Here is a 23,965-nt window from a genome sequence, read left to right on the forward strand (position 1 = left end):
CTTGTGCAAATACATCATTAAATACTCACATGATATTTACAAGGTAGAGATAAGAGAAAAAAACCTTCTAAGTATCAGGGTCCTTCATCTGTTATCCCTCTTCCATCTTCTGGATCCATTACTTTACATTCCAACTAAAACTGTGATTCTAGTTAACTACAGTTGAAAGCTTATCAATTAAGTCATCAATAGTGTAAACCAGAAGTTGAATGTCCGCTTTTTCCTTCACTCGGTGATCACTATTCTTTCGGAGGATGACATCTACACCTGTGCTGACTGCTTGGTCAGCAACCTGCATGGACGTATGCCACGGTACAATGTCATCCTTCCTGCCGTGGAGCAATCTTATAGGGCAGCTCACAGGAATAGGACCATGTAACAAGCAGTGGCGCTCTGCTTCTTTAATGACACAGTACTGAATGCGATAAACTCCTTCTTCACTGTATTTTGATGGCATGGACCACACACCTTTCATCTCTATTTCCTTTTTTGCCTCAACAGGAAGCTGATTAAATTGTGTCACTAGGCCATCCGCAGCTGTCGTTATGCCAATAAGAGCAGCAACCTTTTGTGGCCGTGCGATTGCAGCATGAAGCATAAGCCATCCACCGAGGCTAGATCCAACTAGTATCTGTGGTCCTTCAGCTAAGTCATCAATTATAGAAAGAACATCTTTGCTCCATTTTCCCACTGTGCATTCTTCTAAGTTACCATCTGAATTTCCAACTCCTGAGTAATCAAGCCTTGTATAGGCATGACCTAGAGATTTGCAAAACTCCTCAATCGCCAATGCTTTTGTACCATTCATACTAGAAATATAGCCAGGGATGAAGATAATTCCTGGACTTTTGCCTTTTAGCCTCTTATAAGCCAGCTTTGGAAGGTCTGGTCGACTAAGGAAAGAGACTGATGTCTTTTGTCTGCACGCTGGGAGCCACCGTGGCACCTGCTTGGCCTTCGGTGCAAGTAACGTGCTGAGCCCACCGTGGAAGCCGAAGGAGACGGCCATCCAGCCCCACCTGCGACAAGGTACCCCGGCAGGCGGATTCTTAACCACTGCGCCACCAGGGAGGTCCCACAAGTGCTCCATTTTGAATGAGCTTTGTCTTTTCATGGATATGCTATAAATGGAGGGTCTCCCATGACTGGGAGAATTGGGGTTGAAACACGGTCAACATTTCCCATTTCCTAAAGGGATTATGAGGGATGATTCTGAAAACGGAGAAGGACCCTAAAGGAATGTCTGTCATGACTGGGAGAATTGGGGTTGAAACACGGGAGTGTCATGGAAATATATGGGGCTCAAATTATTCCAGGCTAGGGCTTCAGTACCCAGTAGAATAACAGAAATGGGCATTTGCTCTTTTGCAAACAGCTTTCTCGTCAATGACCCACTTTTATTCTTATACCAACTCTGAGAGGTTGTGAATGTCTTCCATTCCATCAGATGAGGAAGTTGTGACCCAAAGTCTGAATAATTTGCCCACATACACACAGCTGGAGTGGCTGGGTAGGGTGGGGGGGAGGGGGGAGACTGGCTCTCCAATTCCTATCACATGTTGTTCATGACTAACCCAAGTTTTATAACCTTATAATGAGTTGTCCGACATTTTAATTGAAACTATTGTATCTTGCCTTGGATTTAAATGTTTTTGTTCAGGGACTTCCCTGGTGGCACAGTGGTTAAGAATCTGCCTGCCGATGCAGGGGACATGGGTTCGATCCCTGGGCTGGGAAGATCCCACATGCTGTGGAGCAACTAAGCCCGTGTGCCACAACTACTGAAGCCCATGCACCTAGAGCCCATGCTCCACAACAAGAGAAGCCACCGCAATGAGAAGCCCGCACACCGCAACGAAGAGTAGGCCCCGCTCACCTCAACTAGAGAAAGCCCGTGCCCAACAACAAACACCCAACACAGCCAAAATAAATAAATAAATAAATAAATTTAAAAAGTGTTTTTGTTCAAATTTTCTGATTTGTCCCAGTAAAACTACAGTTTCGGTCATTTAGGAAGGTTGGTCTACATAGGTTAAAAATTGACATTATGGAAATTAAAAAATAAACATAGCTTTATTTTCAAGAATATATCCAGTCAAATAAAAATCCACTAAGGACTAATGAAATGCTATAAAACAGAAACCCTTTTAAGCCTATCTTTCAATAATACATTGTATTATTAAAATACTAGTTGCATGCAAATTCTGTTAAAATAATTTTAAGATTGCTAGAGAAAGAATATAACCAACAAGGGATTAATTTCCCTAAAATGCAAGAACTGCCACAAAGCAACAAGAAAAAGAAACAACACAGTAAAATAACAAAAGATATGAACTGGAAGTTAAAAAGAAATCGACCCATCCACAATCACAGTAAGAGCCTCTAAACACCCCTCACTTAGAAATCAACTTGAAAAAATTAGTACAGATAGGAGCAAATTGAATAATAACATTACCAAATTTGATCTGACAAAGACATATATGTATTGTATCTAACAAACCGGGAGTACACATTTGTTTCTAACACACATGAATCATTAACAAAATTCCACCTGGCATTATTCCTTAATTCTTTTGAGATTTTCTATATCAACAAATTCCAGATATCAGAAATCATGTAGTATACACTCAAAGAATAAAATAAAAAATCAACAAGAGTAGGATAGCAACAATAACAAAATTCTGTATCTGGAAAATTTAAAATACACTTATAAATAACTTGTGGATTAATGAGGAATGTATAAACTGTTTAGAAATGAATTGCAATGAAAGTTCTACTTACCCAAACCTGTGGGATACCATGAAAACAATGCTCAGAGAAAAAATTTATACTCTTTATGCATTTATTGGCATACAGGAAAGACTGAAAATAGTCAGGGACTTCTCTGGCAGTCCAGTGGTTAAGATGCCACGCTCCCACTTCAGGGGGCACAGGTTCCATCCCTAAGATCCCACATTCTGCATGGCATGGCCAAAAAAAAAAAGTGACATGAACACTATAAATATGGTGTAATTTGGAGTCCCTTGGGAAGGGCCTCTTTCTCATACACTCCCAAATAATCTTCCCCCATCTATCCCAGTGCCTTGACAATCTGTCAGTATAGATCGATTCCTTTAAACCAATTAATTAAAATAAAAAAATTTTTTTTAAAGAAAATGGGGGGCTTCCCTGGTGGCGCAGTGGTTGAGAGTCTGCCTGCCGATGCAGGGGACGCGGATTCGTGCCCCAGTCCGGGAGGATCCTGCATGCCGCGGAGCGGTTGGGCCCATGAGCCATGGCCGCTGAGCCTGCGAAATGGGCAAACTTCACTTTCAAATTGAGTCAATAAAAAAAATACAGTAACTCCATATAAAGTATATGGAAGGAATGAATACAAATAAAAGATATTAATAAAATAGAAAACAGAAAAAAGAAAGTTGCTTAATAAAGCAAAAATACCAATCAAATCTGAAGGCAAGTGTGGTTAAGAAAAAAAGGGAGAAGATATAAATATAAAAAAATTGGAACAAGAAATGGCACACAACTAAAGATATTGAAAAAATTAGAATACTATGTAAAGGTTTATACCAAAGTACTTGAAAGTCTAGAACTAAATTGTTTGCTAGGAAAATATAATTGACCAAAGCTGACTCTAGAAAATAGAAAAGCTCAATGAACTCATGTTATGAAAATTATTATAAAGGCAGTGAAAAATATGCCCCTAAAACACAGGACTGGGACCAGGCTATTTTACAGGAGAGTTCCACCAAACCTTCACCCAACAGATAAAGCCAACATGATGCAACCAACCTAAGAGAGCATGGACTTATGGAAAGCTGCCTATCATAACCCTTCTAGCTATGCTGAAGGTTGCTGTCAACTGTGAACACAGAGTCAAAACCTACCCTGTATCCATACAGAAATTGGGATGCTATTTGACTCATGAATTTGAGAAGAGTCTTTACAATAGACAGTCTTAATATTCTGTGTTATGATATTTCTTTCACTCATTTATATATTTTCATGTCTAGTGCTTTTTAAAAAATTAATTAATTAATTTTTTGGCTGCATTGGGTCTTCATTGAGGTGCACGGGCTTCTCATTGCGGTGGCTTCTCTTGTTGCAAAGCACGGGCTCTAGGTGCACGGGCTTCAGTATTTGTGGCTTGTGGGCTCTAGAGCACAGGCTCAGTAGTTGTGGCTTAGTTGCTCCACAGCATGTGGGATCTTCCTGGACCAGGGCTCAAACCCATGTCCCCTGCATTGGTAGGAGGATTCTTAACCACTGCACCACCAGCAAAGTCCTAGTGCTTTGTTCTTAAGTTTCCTTATTAAGGTTATTTCTGGATACTTTTGTCCAATGTGAGGAAACTTTGTCAATGTTTCTGGGTTTTCTAGAAGCCAAATTTTTTTTGCCGATAATAATTTCCCCCCTTTTTAAAGAATCCTTCCTTTATTTATTTTTTCACGTGGTAAAATTTCCAGAACACTTTTTTTTTTTCGGTGTGTGGGCCTCTCACTGTTGTGGCCTCTCCCGTTGCAGAGCACAGGCTCCGGACGCACAGGCTCAGCGGCCACGGCTCACGGGCCCAGCCGCTCAGCAGTATGTGGGATCTTCCTGGACCGGGGCACGAACCCGTGTCCCTTGCATTGGCAGGCAGACTCTCAACCACTGCACCACCAGGGAAGCCCCAGAACACTTTTAAAAACCAGTGGGGTTAATGATGCCAACAATAATGGATGTGCTTGACTTGTTCTTGATTTTGATAAAAATGAATTGGGTGGCTTTTACCTTTTAAAACATGTCTGTGATCTTTTTTTATACAATTTGACTAAATTATCCAACTAAATTTTGGTGTGTGGTGTAGTGGATTTATTCACGGAAAACAAACTTGTGCAATTTTATGTTAAATACAAAATGAAGAGGGCTCCATATACTTGACCACAATATCATAAAGCCATTGCAAACAAGTCCTACTTACTTCCATTCCCAGAAGTTTGAGAGCTTTAGGCTGCATAATGAAAGGGGAGAAAAAAATGAATGGAATCAGATAACTGATGTTATGATACTGGGGGTTGTACATTAGTAATATCTTTAGTGCAATAATAATAGATTAAAAAGTACTTGGTATCGTTAACAATTAAGGACAAACCCAAGGAAAGGAAATGCTTTAATATGGAACCTCTGCTTCTGTCAGCCCAGGTCAGGTGAGGAGAGAGATGTGCAGACATGGGACCCGCATCCCAGGTAGAACCAGAGAAGTTCACCCACAGAGCAGACACAGAGCTACGGGGCTCTGAGTGCGGGCGAGGCGAGGGCTTCATGGAAGATCTCACACATGAATTGGGCTTGCGGCACACGTGGGGTTTTGATGGGGGAAGATGCCGCAGACACAGTAGTAGAGTTTGATTCTGGCAGTGGTACATGGTCGCCCACAACAGGGTGGGGACGGCTGGGGAGAGTCTTAGACGCTGTGATCATGAGCTTGACAGTGATTCGTCAGGCGCTGGGGATCCTCGGGAATTTTTGAGCCGGGAGTGCACTGTTGGGTCCCTCGTTTTGGAGAACTGGGGCGGGTCCAGCAGTAGGATGGATGGGAGAGGGCAGAGACAAGGGAGCCTGGGAAGAAGGCTATTGCGAACAAAGGATGAGGCAGGAGCAAGTGCTGGGCTGTGCGGCCCCACGAGCTGAGGGAGGAAGGTGCTTGGTGAAGCCTGGGCATCTGGAGGCATGCTGAGACCTCCCACCGAGAGCCACTGAGGGAGGACAGGCAGGTGTGCTGGGGGATGGGGTGATGAGCTCGGCTTTGAAGCGGCTGAGTTATTGGAAAGGCTAGCAAGGAACCACATGTGATTCTGGGAACCACAGAACACCACGTGTTCACTGAGTTCTACCCTCTTGGGTCCAAACAGGTTGTTGTAAAGGGTCCGGAAGCCCTTCCTTGTGTAGTTGCAGCGGTAGGCGCCCCCCATGAGGTACTCCAGCACGAGCCCAATGTCTATGAGGCTGATGTGGTAATCGGGTGGAAGGTTGCCCTGTAAGAAAAGAAGCTGTGTCTCAGGCCCTGCGAGAAGGCACCTGCAGCATGGACTTCGGCAACACCTCGGCATCATGGTCATTCCTGCCTACGAAGTGAGAGTTAGTGGTACCAACGGGGCATTAAACAATCTTCAGTCTGTTTCTATAGGATTGCGGGAGATAAGGGAGTAAACCATGTTCCAGAAAATGGGTTAGACTCCCCAATGAGAAGAATTAGAAGCCCATGAGGCTGGAGGGGAGAGGTCTGGGCTTGTCCGTGAGCTCGGACAGAATGGCTTGTAATGTGCATTTAAACATAAGGGAAAGAAAAGAATATATATATAAAGAATGTATATATGTAAAATTGAATCACTTTGCTGTACAGCAGGAATTAACCCAACATTATAAACTACGCTTCCATAAAAAAGAATATTAAAAATGTATATAAATGTATAACTGAATCACTTTTCTGTATAGCAGAAATTAACACAACATAGTAACTCAACTATGCTTCAATAAAAATATTGATTAAGGAAAAAATACATAAAGGAAAGATGGTGTAGCTTGTGCAAAGAGCAGATTCATTTTGTTGAGAAGGTGCTTTGACAGCTGCTTGCAGGGGAGAAGCCAGCTTCGGGGGGCTGGCGTCCAGATTTTCTGCAGAAGGAGGGAATGAGCAGCATGGCAGGCAGGAGGACTCTGTGGAAGACAGTGGGCGGACAGAATACCCCTGGGGGGCCGGGAACTTTCTAGGAAAAGCTCCACATGGTGCCCTGTGACTTTCTGGGGGAGCCCTCAGATGTCAGTAAGAACACTGCCAACTATCTGATGAGCCCAGGAGTCGGTGAAGGGGCCGAGTACTGCAGCGGAACGGAAGAGGCTGCGTTGAGATAAAGGTCGCGTGTGGGCGGAGGGGAGGAGGGCCGAGGGGCATCCGTGCCTCTGTAAGTCGGTCATTCACGCCAGAGGGCAGTTGGCTTATCCAGGAGGCAGAGCTGACCGGTCCATTATAAGGATGTTTTGCTATGTGCTGTTTCCTGCTTGGTTAATTTTCTCTGGCTGAAATGATGGTACAAACCTGGGCTCCGTCCCATGGAGGCTACACCTTCCAAATGTCCTCCCTGTACATGAGGACTGAATCCTTCACTCAGCCATTGCAAGTTTGTTCAGCCCCTACCGTGAACCTTGACCAAGTCGGGGATTCCAGATGAGGGGATAAGGAGATACAGCCCTGCCTTGGGGAGCTTGCTGTTTGGGGAGAAAAGGGCCAAGCCACCCTCAGTCCCGATGCAGCAGCATGTTCAGGCCCCCACTCTGCTAGGGTGGGCAGGTGGGAGGGTGAGAAAGGGCTTCCCGTGGAGGTAGGAGTGGGCAGGGGAGACGGGCATGGCCCCGGGACAGAACACGTGGTGGGTATGTGATAGGCCCAGTGGGGGCAAGTTTCTTAGCAGGAGCTTGAATTTCATGAGACGTGGAGGCTTTTAAGTGGGGGCGTCCTGTGTCCAGGGAGGGTGGGAGGAGGATGCTCGAAGCCACTTAGGTGAGACGTGGTTGAGTCTACACTTGAGTAGCTGTGGCTTTTGAATGTTCGTGCTTCTGAATCTAAGAAATCTGGGAAAGTGGGAAACAAGGGCACTCACTGGTCTCTCTTGGTTCCCAGATCCACCGATTCTGCTCTGATCCAATGAGTGTGCATAGTAAAAGCCAAATTCTCACATTAGCAGAATTAGATATTTGTATGAAGTCTGACCAGCCTATCTGGGACTCTGGCTGAAGGCCCTCTTCTCTCCTTTGCATTACATCCTCCTGCTCAGAACGTGAGTACACGTCCTGCGCTCTGCATGCCAGGGACTGCATTCTGGCCGAATGAATTGTGCTGCGTTAACCTGGTCTGACCCTCCAGCCTGTGGTGATAGGACCCAAGAAACACCAGGACAGAACAGGGAGTGGATGGGATCCTATAAGAAGGCAGACTCTAAGGCATTAGCAGCGCTGGGGATGGGGGAAAGCATCTATCACTTACTAAGGAGGAAACAGAAACAGCCAAGAACTGCTGCACAGGACACACAGAATGACAGGAGGCCCATCCTGCTAGGACTTCTGGAAAGAGGCACAGTGAAGGGGTGAGGGGAAGATCTGAAACACGCAGAGCGTGGGGGCTCTGGGCAGCAGTGAGGAGCCCACCCCTTGGCTGGCGCTCCTGCCTTGGTGATGGGGCCAACCCACTGTCAAACAGTCATGCAGCGTGAGTCCATTGTGTGTGGGATGAACATTTCATTTAAAGAAGATGACATTTTTTAAAAGTAAACTCTTTTCATGGACAGAAGAATTCATGACTTCTTATGCCTCCAATAAGATGACAACACATTTGGAAATTTTAAAAATTGCTTTAAAAAATGTCTCATTAAGACACAGACAGACCTACTAGAGAATGGACTTGAGGACATGGGGAGGGGGGAGGGTAAGCTGGGACAAAGCGAGAGAGTGGCATGGACATATATACACTACCAAATGTAAAATAGATAGCTAGTGGGAAGCAGCCGCATAGCACAGGGAGATCAGCTTGGTACTTTGTGACCACCTAGAGGGGTGGGATAGGGAGGGTGGGAGGGAGGGAGATGCAAGAGGGAAGAGATATGGGAACATATGTATATGTATAACTGATTCACTTTGTTATACAGCAGAAACTAACACACCATTGTAAAGCAATTATACTTCAATAAAGATGTTAAAAAAATGTCTCATTAAAAGACATCAACAGGTAAAGGACTATGAAAGAGGAGACTGACCTTTTTTACATCCCTCACCAGCAAATGAAGTGTGTTTGGTGGACCCAGTCTCTGAAAGAAACATTCAGCCATATTCAATATGTTTTTCTGTTCAACTTTTGGAGTAAAATCCAACTCTACTTTATAGAATTAATGAAGTCCTGTGTCTTTTACAAGACAGGACTAGGACTGGTCATGGGTAAGAAGTATCCCACATGTTCAAAAATATGTTAAATGCCTTTTATTGCATTATTTTAAAGAGCATCTTAGGATGTACTCTATTTTCTTAACAGTTCATCAAGCTTTAGCAAGCAACCACCCAGGACCACTTCTGCTGCTTAAAATTTTAGAATGGGGAAGGAAAGGTACATTCTCAAAATTCACGTGGTAATAATACAAGCCAAGAGGTTTTCATCCAAACACTTTCATTCTAATATCAGGAGCTCCTTGCTGTGCAAACTCAGTTTTCCATTTTTCACCAAAGCCTCATAAAAAGTGGGAGTCCCCAGAAACAAACGACTGCTCACCCCGGGATCTTTTCACTCTGCTAATGACCCCGGGGGCTGGATTCTTTCTTTGTATAAACTTGTCCTCGTGCACCACCCCTGAGTTAATGCTACAGACGGGGGTGCTGGCTAGCCTGGTGGAGGTGGGTGAAGAGGGGACCATCCACTGAGCCCGCGTGTCAGGTGAGAGCAGTCGTCCTTAAACGATGGGTCTCCCGCTGAAGCCGTGTTCGGATGGGGATGCTCCTCCAAGTGCATTCTTGCATCCCCAGGGCTAGCTCCCCTCCGCCCTCCCCCCTTCTGGACCACTCACGGTGTTATAAAGCTCTTCCAGCCTTGGGATGGTGAGAAAATGCTGCATGTTGACTCCGTTTTCAATCAGGAGCTTCACGAAGTCCACTCGGTCTAAGACCAGTGCGTCCAACATGGCCTGCTCCAGAGCATTCACCTGTGCGAGCCCAGGAGAGGGGCATGAGTGCCTCAGGAGGGACAGGGACACTGGAAAGGGGACCCTGGAAGCTCTCAGAAAGGCTCTTCAGGCCCCCAGGCCCAGAGCATCCTGAACAAGGCTCTCTTTACTTTTGGTCCTGAGCAAACACGCCCCATTGCCCCCTCCTTCCTTCTCACTTTGTCCCTAGGTGTCCTATCAAAGCATCACAGAAGGATACATTTAATACAAAGTGAAAAATGTTCAAAATGACAGCCAAACTGGTGTTGCTCTCTAGTTATCAGGTTTTTAAAAAAAATTAAAATAGAGTTGATTAGCTTTTCTTGTAATGTAAACATGAGAAGGAAATTCAAAATAAAACTGCAATCAGTGCTTGAGTCTCCAAGCTCGGATCTCCATATACAATGTTTTTTTGAGGTGGTAGACTGTAACATTTTATCTACTATTAGTTATCATTTATGTCTCTACCCTTCAACAATGGTCGAACCTGCAGCGCTCAATGTAACGTGAGGTTTTGCTGGAGAGAATTTGTTTGACTGAGAACTACCCCCTGTGGGCATGCCATGGGCCACCGGGGTGAGTGACCGCAATGATGCCAGTCACAGGGCACCACAGAGGCCCAGCACCCTGTCTTGCTGTGTCCTGACAGCAGCAAGGCCAGAACCACAGGTGCTACGTGTCTCAGCCTCCCAGCCCAGCCGACTGCAGTTACCCATGCATCCCTATCACAGGCTCCATCTTTTGTCCCTGAGCTGCATTTATTCACGATTGATTTCTTTCCCGTGTTTCCACGCAACAAACATCCACATGTCTTCAGGCGGAGAGAGGCACTGGTGGGCAAGGTGGCCCGGGCCTCCCCTGTGAGTGACTTCATTCTCCCCCAAAGCAGGACCTTCTGGCATTTGTGACATCCTGCCAGCCATTTGAAATATTGACACTGTCCCATCAATGCTTCATCACTGCCTCCTGGGCTCGGGGCCCCGGGTGGGGCTGGGGCAGAGGCAGTAAGAACTGCCCCCTTCCCTGGAGGAGGGTGACTGGCTCCGAGGTCCCCAGGAGCCTGGGAAACGGGAGCAGACACGTCCCACGTACCCAGTTCAGCAGCTCGAGCTTCCGGGGGTCAGTTTCTTCCTCCACCTCCTCTTTCACCTTCCCTTTCTTCTTGCCTTTTCCTTTTCCTCTGCCCCCCTTGGTGGTCGCTGTGGGTGGCTTCTTCTCCTTCTCCATGGCCTTGCTATCCGTTGGGGGGGCCAGACTTCCCAGGGGCTGCAGTCCACAGCAGGCAGAGTTGGGAAAGGGATTAAAGCCGACCCATGTCCCAGGACAAGTGCACGGACTGCCCCTCCCCTCTGCATGCACATGCTCACACACACATGCACACACATAGGTACACATGCACCCACATACAGGTGCACATGCACACACAGGTGCACACACAGATACACATGCACACACACTGGTGCAAACATGAGCACCCATGCACAGACATGCACGCAGGCACACATACTTGTGACTACACACACGCACACACACTCAGCTGCTGCAGGCCTGGCTGCCTGATGGAGAAGCTCCTGATTTCGTGACCGTCTGCTAATTATATGCTTGATGAAGTGCACTCATGTACTTAAAGTGGCTCAAGTTTTGACTGAGTGTGTTTTTGCCCAAAGGAAAGGGTGCTGAGAGGTAAGCTTAAAGGCGCCAAAGAGAAGTGTCTGTGGCAGCTGATGAAGACCAGAGAAGACAATTGTGAAGGGGTCAGGGCTTCCCTGGTGGTGCAGTGGTTAAGAACCTGCCTGCCAATGCAGGGGACACAGGTTTGAGCCCTGGTCCGGGAAGATCCCACATGCCATGGAGCGACTAAGCCCGTGCGCCACAGCTACTGAGCCTGAGCTCTAGAGCCTGTGAGCCACAACTATGGAAGCCCACATGCCTAGAACCCATGCTCCACATCAAAGAGAAGCCACTGCAATGAGAAGCCTGCACACCACAACCAAGAGTAACCCCCGCTCGCCGCAACAAGAGAAAGTCCACGCGCAGCAGTGAAGACCCAATGCAACCAAAAATAAATAAATAAAATAAACAAATTAAAAAAGAATTCCAGAAAGACTACAGAGTCATAGGCACATAGTTGATGGAGAACTTCAACTATTAAAGGAAGACCTGAGAGACCGTATACTTGATTGTGGGGGAGACAAAGAAGGACTTTTGGTTCCAGGTTGTGGTCTTGATCTCGTGTTTCCTGCTTTCCCTCTCTTCCCATGGAAATGACAGCAGGAAACAGAGGACTATGGAAAAGAAAAATTCATTTCAGGGAGAAGAGGCAGACCAGAGCCATTGAGATGTTTCTGGAAATGCTGTTGGGTAGTTAAAGCTGTGGCGAGGCAGCTGAAGCCCAGGATGAGTAATGTGGGGGTAATGGTGGAGGTGGGACCAGATTTCCAAAGAGGGAGAGTTAATGGTGGGTAGAAAGCATGGTGATTAGTAAAGGACTGTCTACAGAGCAGGAGACCACCCACCCCCTCTCGTAGGTCACGCCCCCTCCCCAGTGGGTGGGTGCAGAGCAACTCTCCTCCTGGGCTTCACCCCAGGCAGAACCTGGAAGAATGTCTGCTGAAGAACTGGGCGGGTCCTTGCACTGTTGGTGGGGATGTAAATTGATACAGCCAATTTGGAGAACAGTATGGAGGTTCCTTAAAAAACTAGAAATAGAACTACCATATGACCCAGCAATCCCACTACTAGGCATATACCCTGAGAAAACCATAATTCAAAAAGAGGCATGTACCACAATGTTCACTGCAGCTCTATTTACAATAGCCCGGAGCTGGAAACAACCTAAGTGTCCATCATCGGATGAATGGATAAAGAAGATGTGGCACATTATATACAATGGAATATTACTCAGCCATAAAAAGAAACAAAATTGAGTTATTTGTAGTGAAGTGGATGGACCTAGAGTCTGTCATACAGAGTGAAGTAAGTCAGAATAAGAAAAACAAATACCATATGCTAACCATATATATGGAATCTAAAAAAAAAAAAGGATTATGAAGAACCTAGGGGCAGGACAGGAATAAAGATGCAGACGTAGAGAATGGACTTGAGGACATGGGGAGGGGGAAGGGTAAGCTGGGACAAAGTGAGAGTGGCATTGACATATATACACTACCAAATGTAAAATAGATAGCTAGTGGGAAGCAGCCGCATAGCACAGGGAGATCAGCTCGGTGCTTCATGACCACTTAGAGGGGTGGGATAGAGAGGGTGGAAGGGAGACACAAGAGGGAAGCGATATGGGATATATGTATATGTATAGCTGATTCATTTTATTATAAAGCAGAAACTAACACACAATTGTAAAGCAATTATACTCCAATAAAGATGTTAAAAAAAAAAAAGGAGGGTCTGCATAGGGAGGTCCAGCGCCACACCAGCCTGCTCCAATCTGCAGAGGGCAAAGAAAAGCTGTTCAGTAGACACCCCCTCCTAAATGGGGAACTCTTGGTCAGTCCTCCCAGGGAGGAGAAAAACCTATTTGTAAAATAGGCTCCTTATACTAATTATTCAGTCCCATCCCTCACTCTGAAATGGGGATAGGCAAGCAAGGATCTGCAACAGAAAAGGACAAAATGAACAATGGGAACAGCTGACCAGGGAGAAAATAGAGATAATTCAGGGAACAGGAGAGGACTTAAAAAAAATACAATTTGTATCCTCAGATATTGCATTCATGAGATGAAAACAGGCTGACATGAAAATGGAACCATCAGAAAACAAGAAAGCTTTCTCAGACATCAAAAATAGGATTGCCTACATTTAAAAAAATAGCACAAAAAATTGCTAAGGAAAAAGTTGCAATTTCCAAAAACCTACAGCAAAATGATAGAGAGACAAATGATAAAATGGAGGATCAGCCCAAGGGGACCAACATTTGCTTAACTTATAGGAATTCCAGAGGAAGAGAAAGAGAGAAAATGAAGGCTGAGATACTCAAAGAAGCGGTAGAAGAAAATTTCACACATCTGGGGAAAGACTTGGGTCTTTATCATAAAGGGGCCTCTGACAGCCAAGCAGAATGAATGGCCACATGAGTGGCCATATGAGTCCTTGAGTTTGCTGTCTCTGTACATTTCATTCTCATTTGTTTGAAATAGAACACATGTCCTTGTGAAATTTCTAAACACTGAAGATAAAGAGCAGACCTCAAACTACATCTGAGAGAAGACAGTTGTTCATCATAACTGGAGGAGGATCACATGGCAACCATGAGCCTGGTGTGTGGCAGAGTGTTTTCAGACGTGTAAAGACAGAGAATGGTTATCTTCCCACACATGTTCATGAAAAAAATTACTTGAAGATCTACTGCAGCAAAATGAAAAAGAAATCTGAGAGAGAGGAAGACATGGAGTGTGGAAAGAAATGAGCCTGTCTGAGAACACACTGCAGGGAGGTCTGATGTGGTCAGCTGCACAGCAAACTTTGAGAGCATCCGGAGAAACACGAGGCTTTGAAAGATTCTACAAGAAGAAAGGGAATTGCACTCAGTGGACAGTAATAATTAAAAGAATAGATCGTCTTAATGATGTGAGGCATATGCTATGAAGAAAAAAGAGAATCAATTTGGAAATGCAAGGGAAAGCAAACATCTAGCTATTCAAATAAGTCATGGTCCAAATATGAAGGAAACTCAAAGGTCCCATAACTTTAAACAGTGGATGGACTGTAGAAACCTTGATGCTTGTTGTATTTTCCTTTGTGTGGCCCAGGTGATTGACCCAGGGCTACCTTTCTTTCTCTTTGAGTTCAGCCATAATGTTAGGTTCAGCAGTGAACACTCTGTACAGAATCACAGTAAAGTCTTCTGGTTTCTCCATTTTTAGAATCAACATAAAGACCTAGTATGCAGGGTGCGGGTGGGCGAAGCGGATGAAGATGGTGAAAAGATACAAACATCCAGTTATACAATAAATGTCTTGGGATGCAATGTACAGCATGGCGACTACAGCTAATAATACTGTATTGTGTATTTGAAAGGTGCTAAGAGAGTAGATCTTAAAAGTTCTTATTACAAGAGAAAACACTGTAACTGTGTGTGGTGAGGGATGTTCACTAGACTTATTGTAGTGATCATTTCATAATTCATACAAATATCGAATCTTTACTTTGTACACCTGAAACTAATAGATCATACATCAATTATATCTCAATTAAAAATTAAAAAATATAAACAATGAGGACCTACTGTGTAGCACAGGGAACAAGGTTCAATATCTTATAATAAGCTTTAATGGATAAGAATCTGAAAAAGATTATATACATAATAACTGAATTATATATGTGCCGTACACCTGAAACTAACACAACATTGTAAATCAACTCTACTTCAATTTTTTAAAAAAGAAAAAATATGCATGTCTTAAATGAGAATTACATTAGAAATTTATTTGAAGCTTGTCCCTCCTTTATTGAGGTTAAAAATATATCTGATCGGGCTTCCCTGGTGGCGCAGTGGTTGAGAGTCCGCCTGCCGATGCAGGGGACACGGGTTCGTGCCCCGGTCCGGGAAGATCCCACGTGCCACGGAGCGGCTGGGCCCGTGAGCCATGGCCGCTGAGCCTGCGCGTCTGCAGCCTGTGCTCCGCAATGGGAGAGGCCACAACAGTGAGAGGCCCGCGTACCACACACACACACACAAATATATGTATATATCTGATCATAAATAAATAAACACCATAATGAGATACTACTACATATCACTAGAATAGTTAAAATTAAAAAAAAAATCTGTCAATACCAAATATTGGCAAGGACATAGAGAAACTCTCCTTACATTGCTGGTGGGAATGTAAAATGCTACAGCTGCCTTGGAAAACAGACACGCAGTTTCTTAAAAAGGTAAACATACATTTTCCATCTACCTGGAAAATCCATTCCTAGCTATCGACTGAAGAGAAATGGAAACATACGTCCACATAAGACCTGCACATAAATGTACACAGCAACATAATTCATTGTTCTCAGTCAAGAACTGGAAGCAAATACCCAGTTAAAAAATAAAAATAAATATCCAGGTAAAAAAATAAAAATAAAAAGGACCACTATGAAAATGTGATGATTAAAGAGTGAGACATAAACAGACGTGAGTGAGGATTACAGAACGACGTGTAAACATCAACCATCTCCATCCTGTAGAAGATGAGGTTGACCCAAGTAGGAACATTGACGATGTAGGGAAAGGAAGGTGATGTGTAGAGCCACTAATTTCCTCATTTTACAACGTGGGAGCCTAACGTTGATGAAGCAAGTTGATGGTTCAAAGCTATCATGATAACCAATAAGAGAATTAAACATACAGGCATCAAACACAGGAGGGGCGGAGCAGGCAGGGCAAGCGAGCTACTTCCTTCTCTTTCCAAGTGGAGAATTGAAAGACACATCTACACGTGATTAATCGAGAAAGTGATAAAACGTGTTATGTCAACGAACAGAGGCCACCGTCAGGAAACCAGAACACGGGGACAGTTGAGTGCCTTTGGGAGGTGGGGTGTGAGGGCTCCGTTTTTCACGGTACACTCTGCTCTGTTATTTGCTTTTCAAACCATATATATGCATCCACTGGATAATAGAAAGCAAAAAACACTAAGCAATGTGAAAAAGGAGGTTGGAGAATATTTAATGCCAACATAAGAGTGAAAAAATGAAATTATAAAATACATACGGTATTGCTGAATTTTTCTATGGGGGGGCAGTCATGAGTGATTGTTTCCTTCATCTTGCCTGTCTGTATTTTCTACGCTTTCTGGAAATTACTTATTGCTTTTGTAACAAGAAGACGGACGAAGGCCGTTGCTTCAGGCCAGGTAGGGCCTGCATGTGTGGCCCGTTCCCTGGGTCAGGTCCCTTCTGTAATCTTGAAAGCCTGGCCCACTCTGTGTGGCTGACTCAGGACCGCGTCCTCAGAAAGCTGCCGCTCGAAAAGAAAAAAAGCAAACAAAAGCCAGAATCCCTCTTACTGAGTAACTGGTCTCAGGAGCTCATGACAGAGCCCTTTTTTGCAATCCTTTCTGGAATCTTTAGATTCTCTGCCACAGCAAGCTGCCTCATAACCATTCATGGAGCAATTCACTTTGCTCTCAAGTCCTTTATCAAGAGTGTTAAAACCAGGAGATTCAAAAAGAATTAAAATATTTAAGGTGTTGTGCTATTCTTCTTAATTTGCGTAGTTCAGTAAACAACATGCACAAACCACACCCCCCAACCCTGTATCTTATTCCTTTAATACACTCATCTGATTCCTTAAATTCTTCACGCTAATTAAATAAAGGGTGACTGTGAAAAATGAAATGCCTTTTGCAGGGATATACCAGGCCTGTTTTGAGAAATATGGTTTTTAAAGTCCGACATGAACCCGCTAGATATTCCAAACTCCTTTTGAAGCAGCAGAGCCTGTTTTGCAAACAAAAATTTACCCTGAGTCCCAATCTACAAAACCCATCAAAGAAGCTGCTTTTTTAAAAAAATTAATTTAAAAAATTGAAGTATATTTGACTTACAATGTTAATTTCTGCTATACAGTTATAAACATATATATATATATATATAAAATCTTTTTCATATTCTTTTCCATTATGGTTTACCCCAGGATATTGAATATAGTTCCCCTTGCTATACAGTAAGACCTTGTTGTCCATCCATTCTATATATAATAGTTTGCATCTGCTAATCCCAACCTCCCAATCCATCCCTCCCCCACACCCCTTCCCCTTGGCAACCACAAGTCTGTAAAGAAGCTGCTTTGATTGAAGGAGTGGGAGGCTAAAAGCTCTCATCACCCCACACACACCACACCACACCCACGTACAACCACACACACACACAGATCCCATGGACATATACCACACGCACGGTAGACCATAGCACAATCACACACCACACATCCACACACACATTTAACAACCTACACACGTGCTACACACAGATACACACACACAATACACCAAACCACACACACACACACACACACACCACATCCCAAAGACTATACACAGAGGTCACACTCACAGAGTCCCCTAGGCCTCCGGGGTTTCACGGAACATAATTTGAAAAATCAATGCTTTCAATGCAATCATTGTATTTCACTTTAATGAGCTATTTTCTTTCTTCTTTTTCTTTAAAAGGGTAAAAACCCATGTTCACCAGCAGTGATGAAATATTTAGTGCTCTTTCTTCAGGAGCACTGGTTTGAATCTGAAGTTAGTGCTAGGAGCTCTTACTTCTTGCTGGTTCTTTGAACTGAAACAGCAACATTTCCTAATAATCCTAAAGATTAGACATCAGGTCATCAGAAAGCCCAGATAACTTCCTGAGATCCACGACACAAGGGAGGACATATTAATGCATCCTCTGTACAAAGTCATGACAAATGGTATGAATTGAAAAACACTTAGTTTCACCGGCCAGCGGGGCCCAAAGACAAAGATCTGGCTCCGAGCTATGTCCACGCGGTTCCAAGCCAGCGCCAAGCTCAGCTGGTCCCGAGCCGATGCATTTGTGCCTGGAAGGCAAGAGATGGGGCACTGCTCACTCCACGCCTGGGTCGCCTGGGGGTGACAGGGGCTGGGTGGGGAACACAGGCTTCCCCGGGCTGGCTCAGCATCAGCCTGGAAATAAGCACGGCTGCCTTTTCTCTGGCCCCTGAGGGATCACTCAGGCCCCAAAGCCGAGGACCAGCTCAGCACTAACAAGCAGCCAGCCTGATGGTGACCCCCGCCCCTTTCCTCCAGCCCCCTCCCCTTCCCAGTGGAGCAGAGAGGTGACCCCATGAGCAGCCAGGTGGCAGCTGTCGTTAGGAGTGGGCCGGGGAAATTGGACAGAGAACTGCGAGATGCAGGGGTCGCAAATGAAAAATAGTTTCACGCTTACCCTGTGTGTGTTCAAACCTGTACTGAGCTAGTTACAGAGGGAAACTGGTTGTTGACTTCAGCCCATCATGGTCCATTGGCCCGCCAAGAAAAGTCCCCCTCCCAAGAAACCCTTTCGAGCCCGATCGTTTTACCACGGCTTTACCCTGAGATAATTTCTAGGCAGCCTGGCGGGCTCAGGGTTCCATCCCCAGCAGACACAGTTCCCGGCGGGAGGAGGGGGGAGGGGTTTCCCAGCCACACGCAGAGCTCCAGGGAGGCCAGCACGAAAGGACAGGAGTGGCAGTTTCCTGAGAGCTCACCTTTCAGCAGGGCGGTTAAAATTGCCATTTCGATGTCTTGCTGACCCTCGGAACCCATTCTAAACACAGTGACCTGAAAACAGATTAATCGTGAAAAGACTGAGTAAAGCAAAGTGGAAAACAAGAGGGAGAATTGGGGAATTGCTTAAAAAGGACCACAAACAAGATCTGGCGCGACAGATGAATGGATAAAGAAGATGTGGCACATGTATACAATGGAATATTACTCAGCCATAAAAAGAAATGAAATTGAGTTATTTGCAGTGAGGTGGATGGACCGAGAGTCTGTCATACAGAGTGAAGTAAGTCAGAAAGAGAAAAACAAATACCGTATGCTAACACATATATATGGAATCTAAAAAATAATGGTTCTGATGAACCTAGGGGCAGGACAGGAATAAATACACAGATGTAGAGAATGGACTTGAGGACACGGGGAGGGGCAAGGATAAGCTGGGACGAAGTGAGACAGGAGCATTGACATATATACACTACCAAATGTAAAATAGACAGCTAGTGGGCAGCAGCTGCTTAGCACAAGGAGATCAGCTCAGTGTTTTGTGATCACCTAGAGGGGTGGGATAGGGAAGGTGGGAGGGAGACGCAAGAGGGAGGGGATATGGGGATATATGTATACATATAGCTGATTCACTTTGTTATACAGCAGAAACTAACACAACACTGTAAAGCAATTAGACTCCAATAAAGATGTTAAAATAAATGAATAAATAAATAAATAAAAAGGATCACAGAGTCTGACGTTAATGCAGCAATCCCGAGAGCGACATGATTTTACACCAGGTGCTTCTGATTCAGAAAGAACAGCATTGCTCGTCCTGATTTGGAATCCTTGCCTGGATCTTATTTTATTCTTTACCCCATCTGGAGCTGAGGGAGCTCATGCAGGATGTACACGTCAATATCTAAATGGCTATTGAAGATGACAAAGTCATCTCTACTCAGATTTGATATATCTGTAGGAAACTTGTAGATTTAGAATTTCGAAGAGTCTGTCTTCTGTGCAACAAGAGTGCCTCTTCCTTATAAGCGTAATTAAGGAGGCAAAGAGAGGGAGAAAATGAGTGTATTTGGTAGAATTTTGTAAGTACACCTGAAAGCATGGTATATGCCACTCCTTGATGCTTTGTATCTGATTGATATCATGAACCTCAGAATTGTGGGATGTGGCCTGAAGTGCCCTGACATTTACAAGATTTGAAGTACCCATGTCCCTCTTCCGAAGAGAATCTGCCTGTGCTTAGCCTGCTTCCCGCACATGGACAGAACCACCAGTTGGGTCAGGATCTGTAAAATGCCTCTTGGAAAAGGGTGAATGGAAATAGGAACTACTCCATCCTGCACACATGGGCAGAATTAGAAAGGAGACATGATTCTCTCTGTGGAGCACTTGGGAAGTCAACTCAAGACACTTACAAGTTCTTTCTTTTTCATGCACTCCATGACCATCACAAAGAGACGATGTGATTGTGTCTTGTTGTAATTAAATGTTTTCTGAATGGTAACTAGAAGCTGGTCTCTGAGGGAGTCATTGATTATCCTGTTTGAAGGAAATGGGAAAAAGATGAAAACAACACAGGTGAAATCTGTACGTGAATAAGTCAGACATCTCTATGCCCATCTGGTATCTTTGATTTGAAACTTTATCATTGGAGGATATCCCAGGATAGCAGACCCAAAAGGACTATAGTCAAAAACTGTGTTCACACTTGTCCTAAATTCCAGGCTTGTTGAAAAACTTACAAGGGAAAATGCAGTTGGGAGAGAGCATCTTCCCTCCTGAGAAAGAATCCGTAAGAAACACCACGCTCCTCAGAGCTCCCTCACTTGCTGACCTTGGGAAGTGGGAGAGGAGGGCTAGTAAGTCTTCCTTCTTTTACATTTTTGGAACAGCTAAATGGATCATGATTTCCTCTGGGCCTAACAAGAAGGCATTCAAAACCCCACCCTTTGTAACATATCAGAGATCTTACCCTCCTTCTTCAGAGTACTTGTGTGCAAAAGACAGGATGTCCGAGGCCCGGCCACTGCCATCGCAGACCACCACGGGGACGGGAGGCTCTTCTCGGAGATACTCCAGGACCATGGAAACCACGTTCGGGCCCCCTTCCACCACGAGGCCCACGACGGGCACACCCTGCCCCAGTCCTGCAACACACACCACATCCACCTTCAGACCACGGTCATGGCCCCATCTGAGTGTTACTGACCAGGGTTCTTGGTCTTCCCCAATCAATAGAAATTGGCCAGAAGCCAGACAAGAAATTCAGGCAAGGCTTTATTGGGGCCCCTGCTACAGCAGCGGGAAGCGGGAACAAACAACAGGCTCCCTTGTTTGCTTGCTCCCTGAGGGGGGGCAAGCTTGTTGCTTATATGGGGTGAGGGTAGGGGTGTGTCCATGGGTCAGGCCGGAGGGGTGGCTTAGGCGTTTTGCCCACCCCTTAGGTGGTGTTGTGTGCAGGGGGCATGCGCAGTACCCTGCTTTTGCTCCGGACACCCTGTTTTTGCTCCAGGCTCTTCAAAAATGGCCGTTGGCTTTTTTGGTCTCTTTGTATGTTTTAGGTCCAGAATTTGCCCCAGCTGCCTGCATGAAAGCAGTTATTTTTAGTCCCATACAGTTTCTTAGTATTTTGTTGCTTGTGGAGGGGTGTGTCCATGTGCAAGCATTGCAGCACTGCAGCAAGGGGTCCCAGGTCCCAGCCTGTCTCAAGAGCCCTCACTCTAATTCCTGAAACATGGTGAAGAGGAAAACCTTTAGGCCTGGAAGTATGCTTATATGGAGTTAGCGTCCACCAGGAGACTTGAAGGAACTCAGGATGTGAGGACTGTTTACATCCTTTTATTCAAACCCCATATTATAGCCTTAATGGAAAAAGCAGAGCCTTTAAATTACAAACTTTCCAAAACATATGTGGTTCAACTCCATGTATCACTCAACTGGCTTACGGACTACCTCAAGGTGAGATGTGAGAAACCCGGGAGATTCTTCTTGCTAAAAGAATACCTCCCTGCTGCCTTGCCCCAGGTGAAGTTCGCACTCTGGATGGCTGTCCCTTCAAGAATGACACAGCGAAAGGTGTCTGGACCAGCGATAGGAGAACTCTGTTCAACGCCTGGCCTCACACGTATTAGCCTTACAACACGGGGCCAATCACCAAGCCACCCTGAAGTGCAGGGAACCATCCGTAAGAGGTGAATCATCACAGGGCCTCCTCTACCTCCTAAAAGAGCAGTAGATATAAAGTATAAGAAACTGTTCAGCTATCAAGGTCCTTGTCAACCTCAAGTGGTGTGTAAATATGCAGTGTTGTAGTAGGTGTTGATTCGGCCTCCAGGGGCTGGAATAGGCAGTGAGTTATCCAGGAGGGCAAATCTGTGGACCATCATTGGTCCACCAGTTAACGCCTTGTACCCAGAGTCCTCCCTCTGTCTCTATGCGATGGTAGGACTCTTTGGAAACACGGTAGGACGAGCTGGCTTTTGGTGGCACAACCCGAAGGGAGGGCTCTGGGAAGCAGGAGGTGACAAGAGCAACCCAAGAACCCAGGATTCCAGGGCAGGGGGACATAGTGGGAGTGAAGGAGCAGCAGAGACTCTTGCAGCAAACATAGAAATAAGACTTTTCTGATAGAAAAGGAAAACAAGGAAACAGTGAACAGGCTGGGGAAACAGCATAAACAGGTCTGAAAGAGTTAAGTGATCTTGGTTATATTTTTAGCTGGTACTACTAACAAACACTTGTAGCTAGACTTATCCTTCATAAAACTAATTACCCTCTGACTCCATGTGAATTGCACTCTGCACTTGGCATTTCTTCTCCCCCTACACTCCCTTGTAACACTCTTCATTTCAGAAAGAAGGTCATGGGCCAATAACTTCAGGGACACCAGACCTGGTTGCTGAGCTGCCTGACAACCGCTTTGGCTGTAAATTTGCAGAAGAAAAGAAATGCAAGACCTTCATTACTTTGAGCCTTATCACCTACCCCAGACCGCAAGCCCTGGGCTATAAAACCTCTCCCTATTCCCCAGGAAGGGGGCACAGTTCTTGAGGCACTAGCCTGCTGTGTTTCCTCTTTGCCCGGCAAAGAATAAAGCTACTCTTTCAATTCTCCTCCAAAACTCTATTTCCATATCTCATTTCGGCATTGGTGTACAGAGAGCCAATATTTTGGCATCAAGACAAATTTGCCTACTTCACAGTTTTACCCCAAACTGGCTAAAACAGATTATATTCTGAGCATGTTTTACCAGGTATCCATTAGTTGTGACGGGAGTTATTTGATCAACATTAATAGATGGTGAATAGGAGATGTGTCCTTGGTCTCACAATTCTGAAGGCCTTTGGATAAAATCTGCCAGCACAGTTAGGAGAAGGTCTAAGAATTTCAAGTGGGGAAATTCAGAGTTTCTGGTTTGCTTCCACGATGCATTTCTATAGTCAGGAGCTCTTAAATATTTTGAACAACTTTTCCATCTCCTACCAGAATAATCTCAGTTAGGTTCATTTCAGCAGCTATGTATTGATGGTCTGCTTTGTGTCAGGCAGGCACCTGGCCAAGAGATGCTGGAGAAATAGACCAAGATGACATGGACCCTGCCCTTGAGATTTCCAACCCCAGCAAGGCTTGATATTTGAGATCTTCGGGACTCCAGTGGCCAAATCACCTTCTTTTCTAGAAACAGAGGAGAACTGGTTCTTTGTGGTTTAGGCTGGACCCCTGAAACTCTGTGCCGTGGGAGGTGACAACTGAGCACCCCTTTGCTGTCCCTGCCCCACTCAGAACCCTAGGCAAAGGATGACAAAGGGAAGCCCACAGGTCACATGGCCAGGGGAGGCTGGTTGGTGTGAACGTGCACATGGCCAAGACAGCGAAAATGTGAGAACCATCAGCCAGGGAGCTGATACTCAGAAACCCACCACTTCTCATGGCAGGCCGTCATTCTAACCACGTGGCAGTCTCACAGACCCTTTAATTATGCTTTCAAATGACCATTTCCCAGGC

The 23,965-nt window shown here is 45.1% G+C and overlaps 2 protein-coding genes across 2 annotated transcripts in view; both read right to left on the reverse strand.

The window, feature by feature from the left end:
- The window catches only part of TRPM1 (transient receptor potential cation channel subfamily M member 1), a gene marked incomplete at its 3' end in the record, with an annotated part of 136,051 nt that overhangs the window by 35,949 nt on the left and 76,137 nt on the right, over nucleotides 1-23,965 (reverse strand). The window contains exons 7-15 of the mRNA XM_081227301.1: nucleotides 20,934-21,108; nucleotides 20,377-20,500; nucleotides 18,943-19,015; nucleotides 18,173-18,273; nucleotides 10,812-10,985; nucleotides 9,585-9,719; nucleotides 8,787-8,837; nucleotides 5,874-6,014; nucleotides 4,961-4,990 (exon numbers count right to left, since the gene is read on the reverse strand). Of these exons, the coding sequence (XP_081083427.1) occupies nucleotides 4,961-4,990; nucleotides 5,874-6,014; nucleotides 8,787-8,837; nucleotides 9,585-9,719; nucleotides 10,812-10,985; nucleotides 18,173-18,273; nucleotides 18,943-19,015; nucleotides 20,377-20,500; nucleotides 20,934-21,108 (1,004 nt within the window). The remainder of the gene's footprint in view (nucleotides 1-4,960; nucleotides 4,991-5,873; nucleotides 6,015-8,786; nucleotides 8,838-9,584; nucleotides 9,720-10,811; nucleotides 10,986-18,172; nucleotides 18,274-18,942; nucleotides 19,016-20,376; nucleotides 20,501-20,933; nucleotides 21,109-23,965) is intronic.
- On the reverse strand, nucleotides 74-1,114 carry LOC308613603 (palmitoyl-protein thioesterase ABHD10, mitochondrial-like; the record flags this gene model as incomplete). Its single annotated transcript, XM_081227320.1, has 1 exon — nucleotides 74-1,114. The coding sequence occupies one exon, from the start codon at nucleotides 1,112-1,114 to the stop codon at nucleotides 149-151; it is 966 nt and encodes a 321-aa protein (XP_081083446.1). The 3' UTR covers nucleotides 74-148.

The sequence above is a fragment of the Mesoplodon bidens genome (genome assembly GCF_964165515.1).
Source record: "Mesoplodon bidens genome assembly, chromosome: 3".
NCBI lineage: Eukaryota > Metazoa > Chordata > Mammalia > Artiodactyla > Ziphiidae > Mesoplodon > Mesoplodon bidens.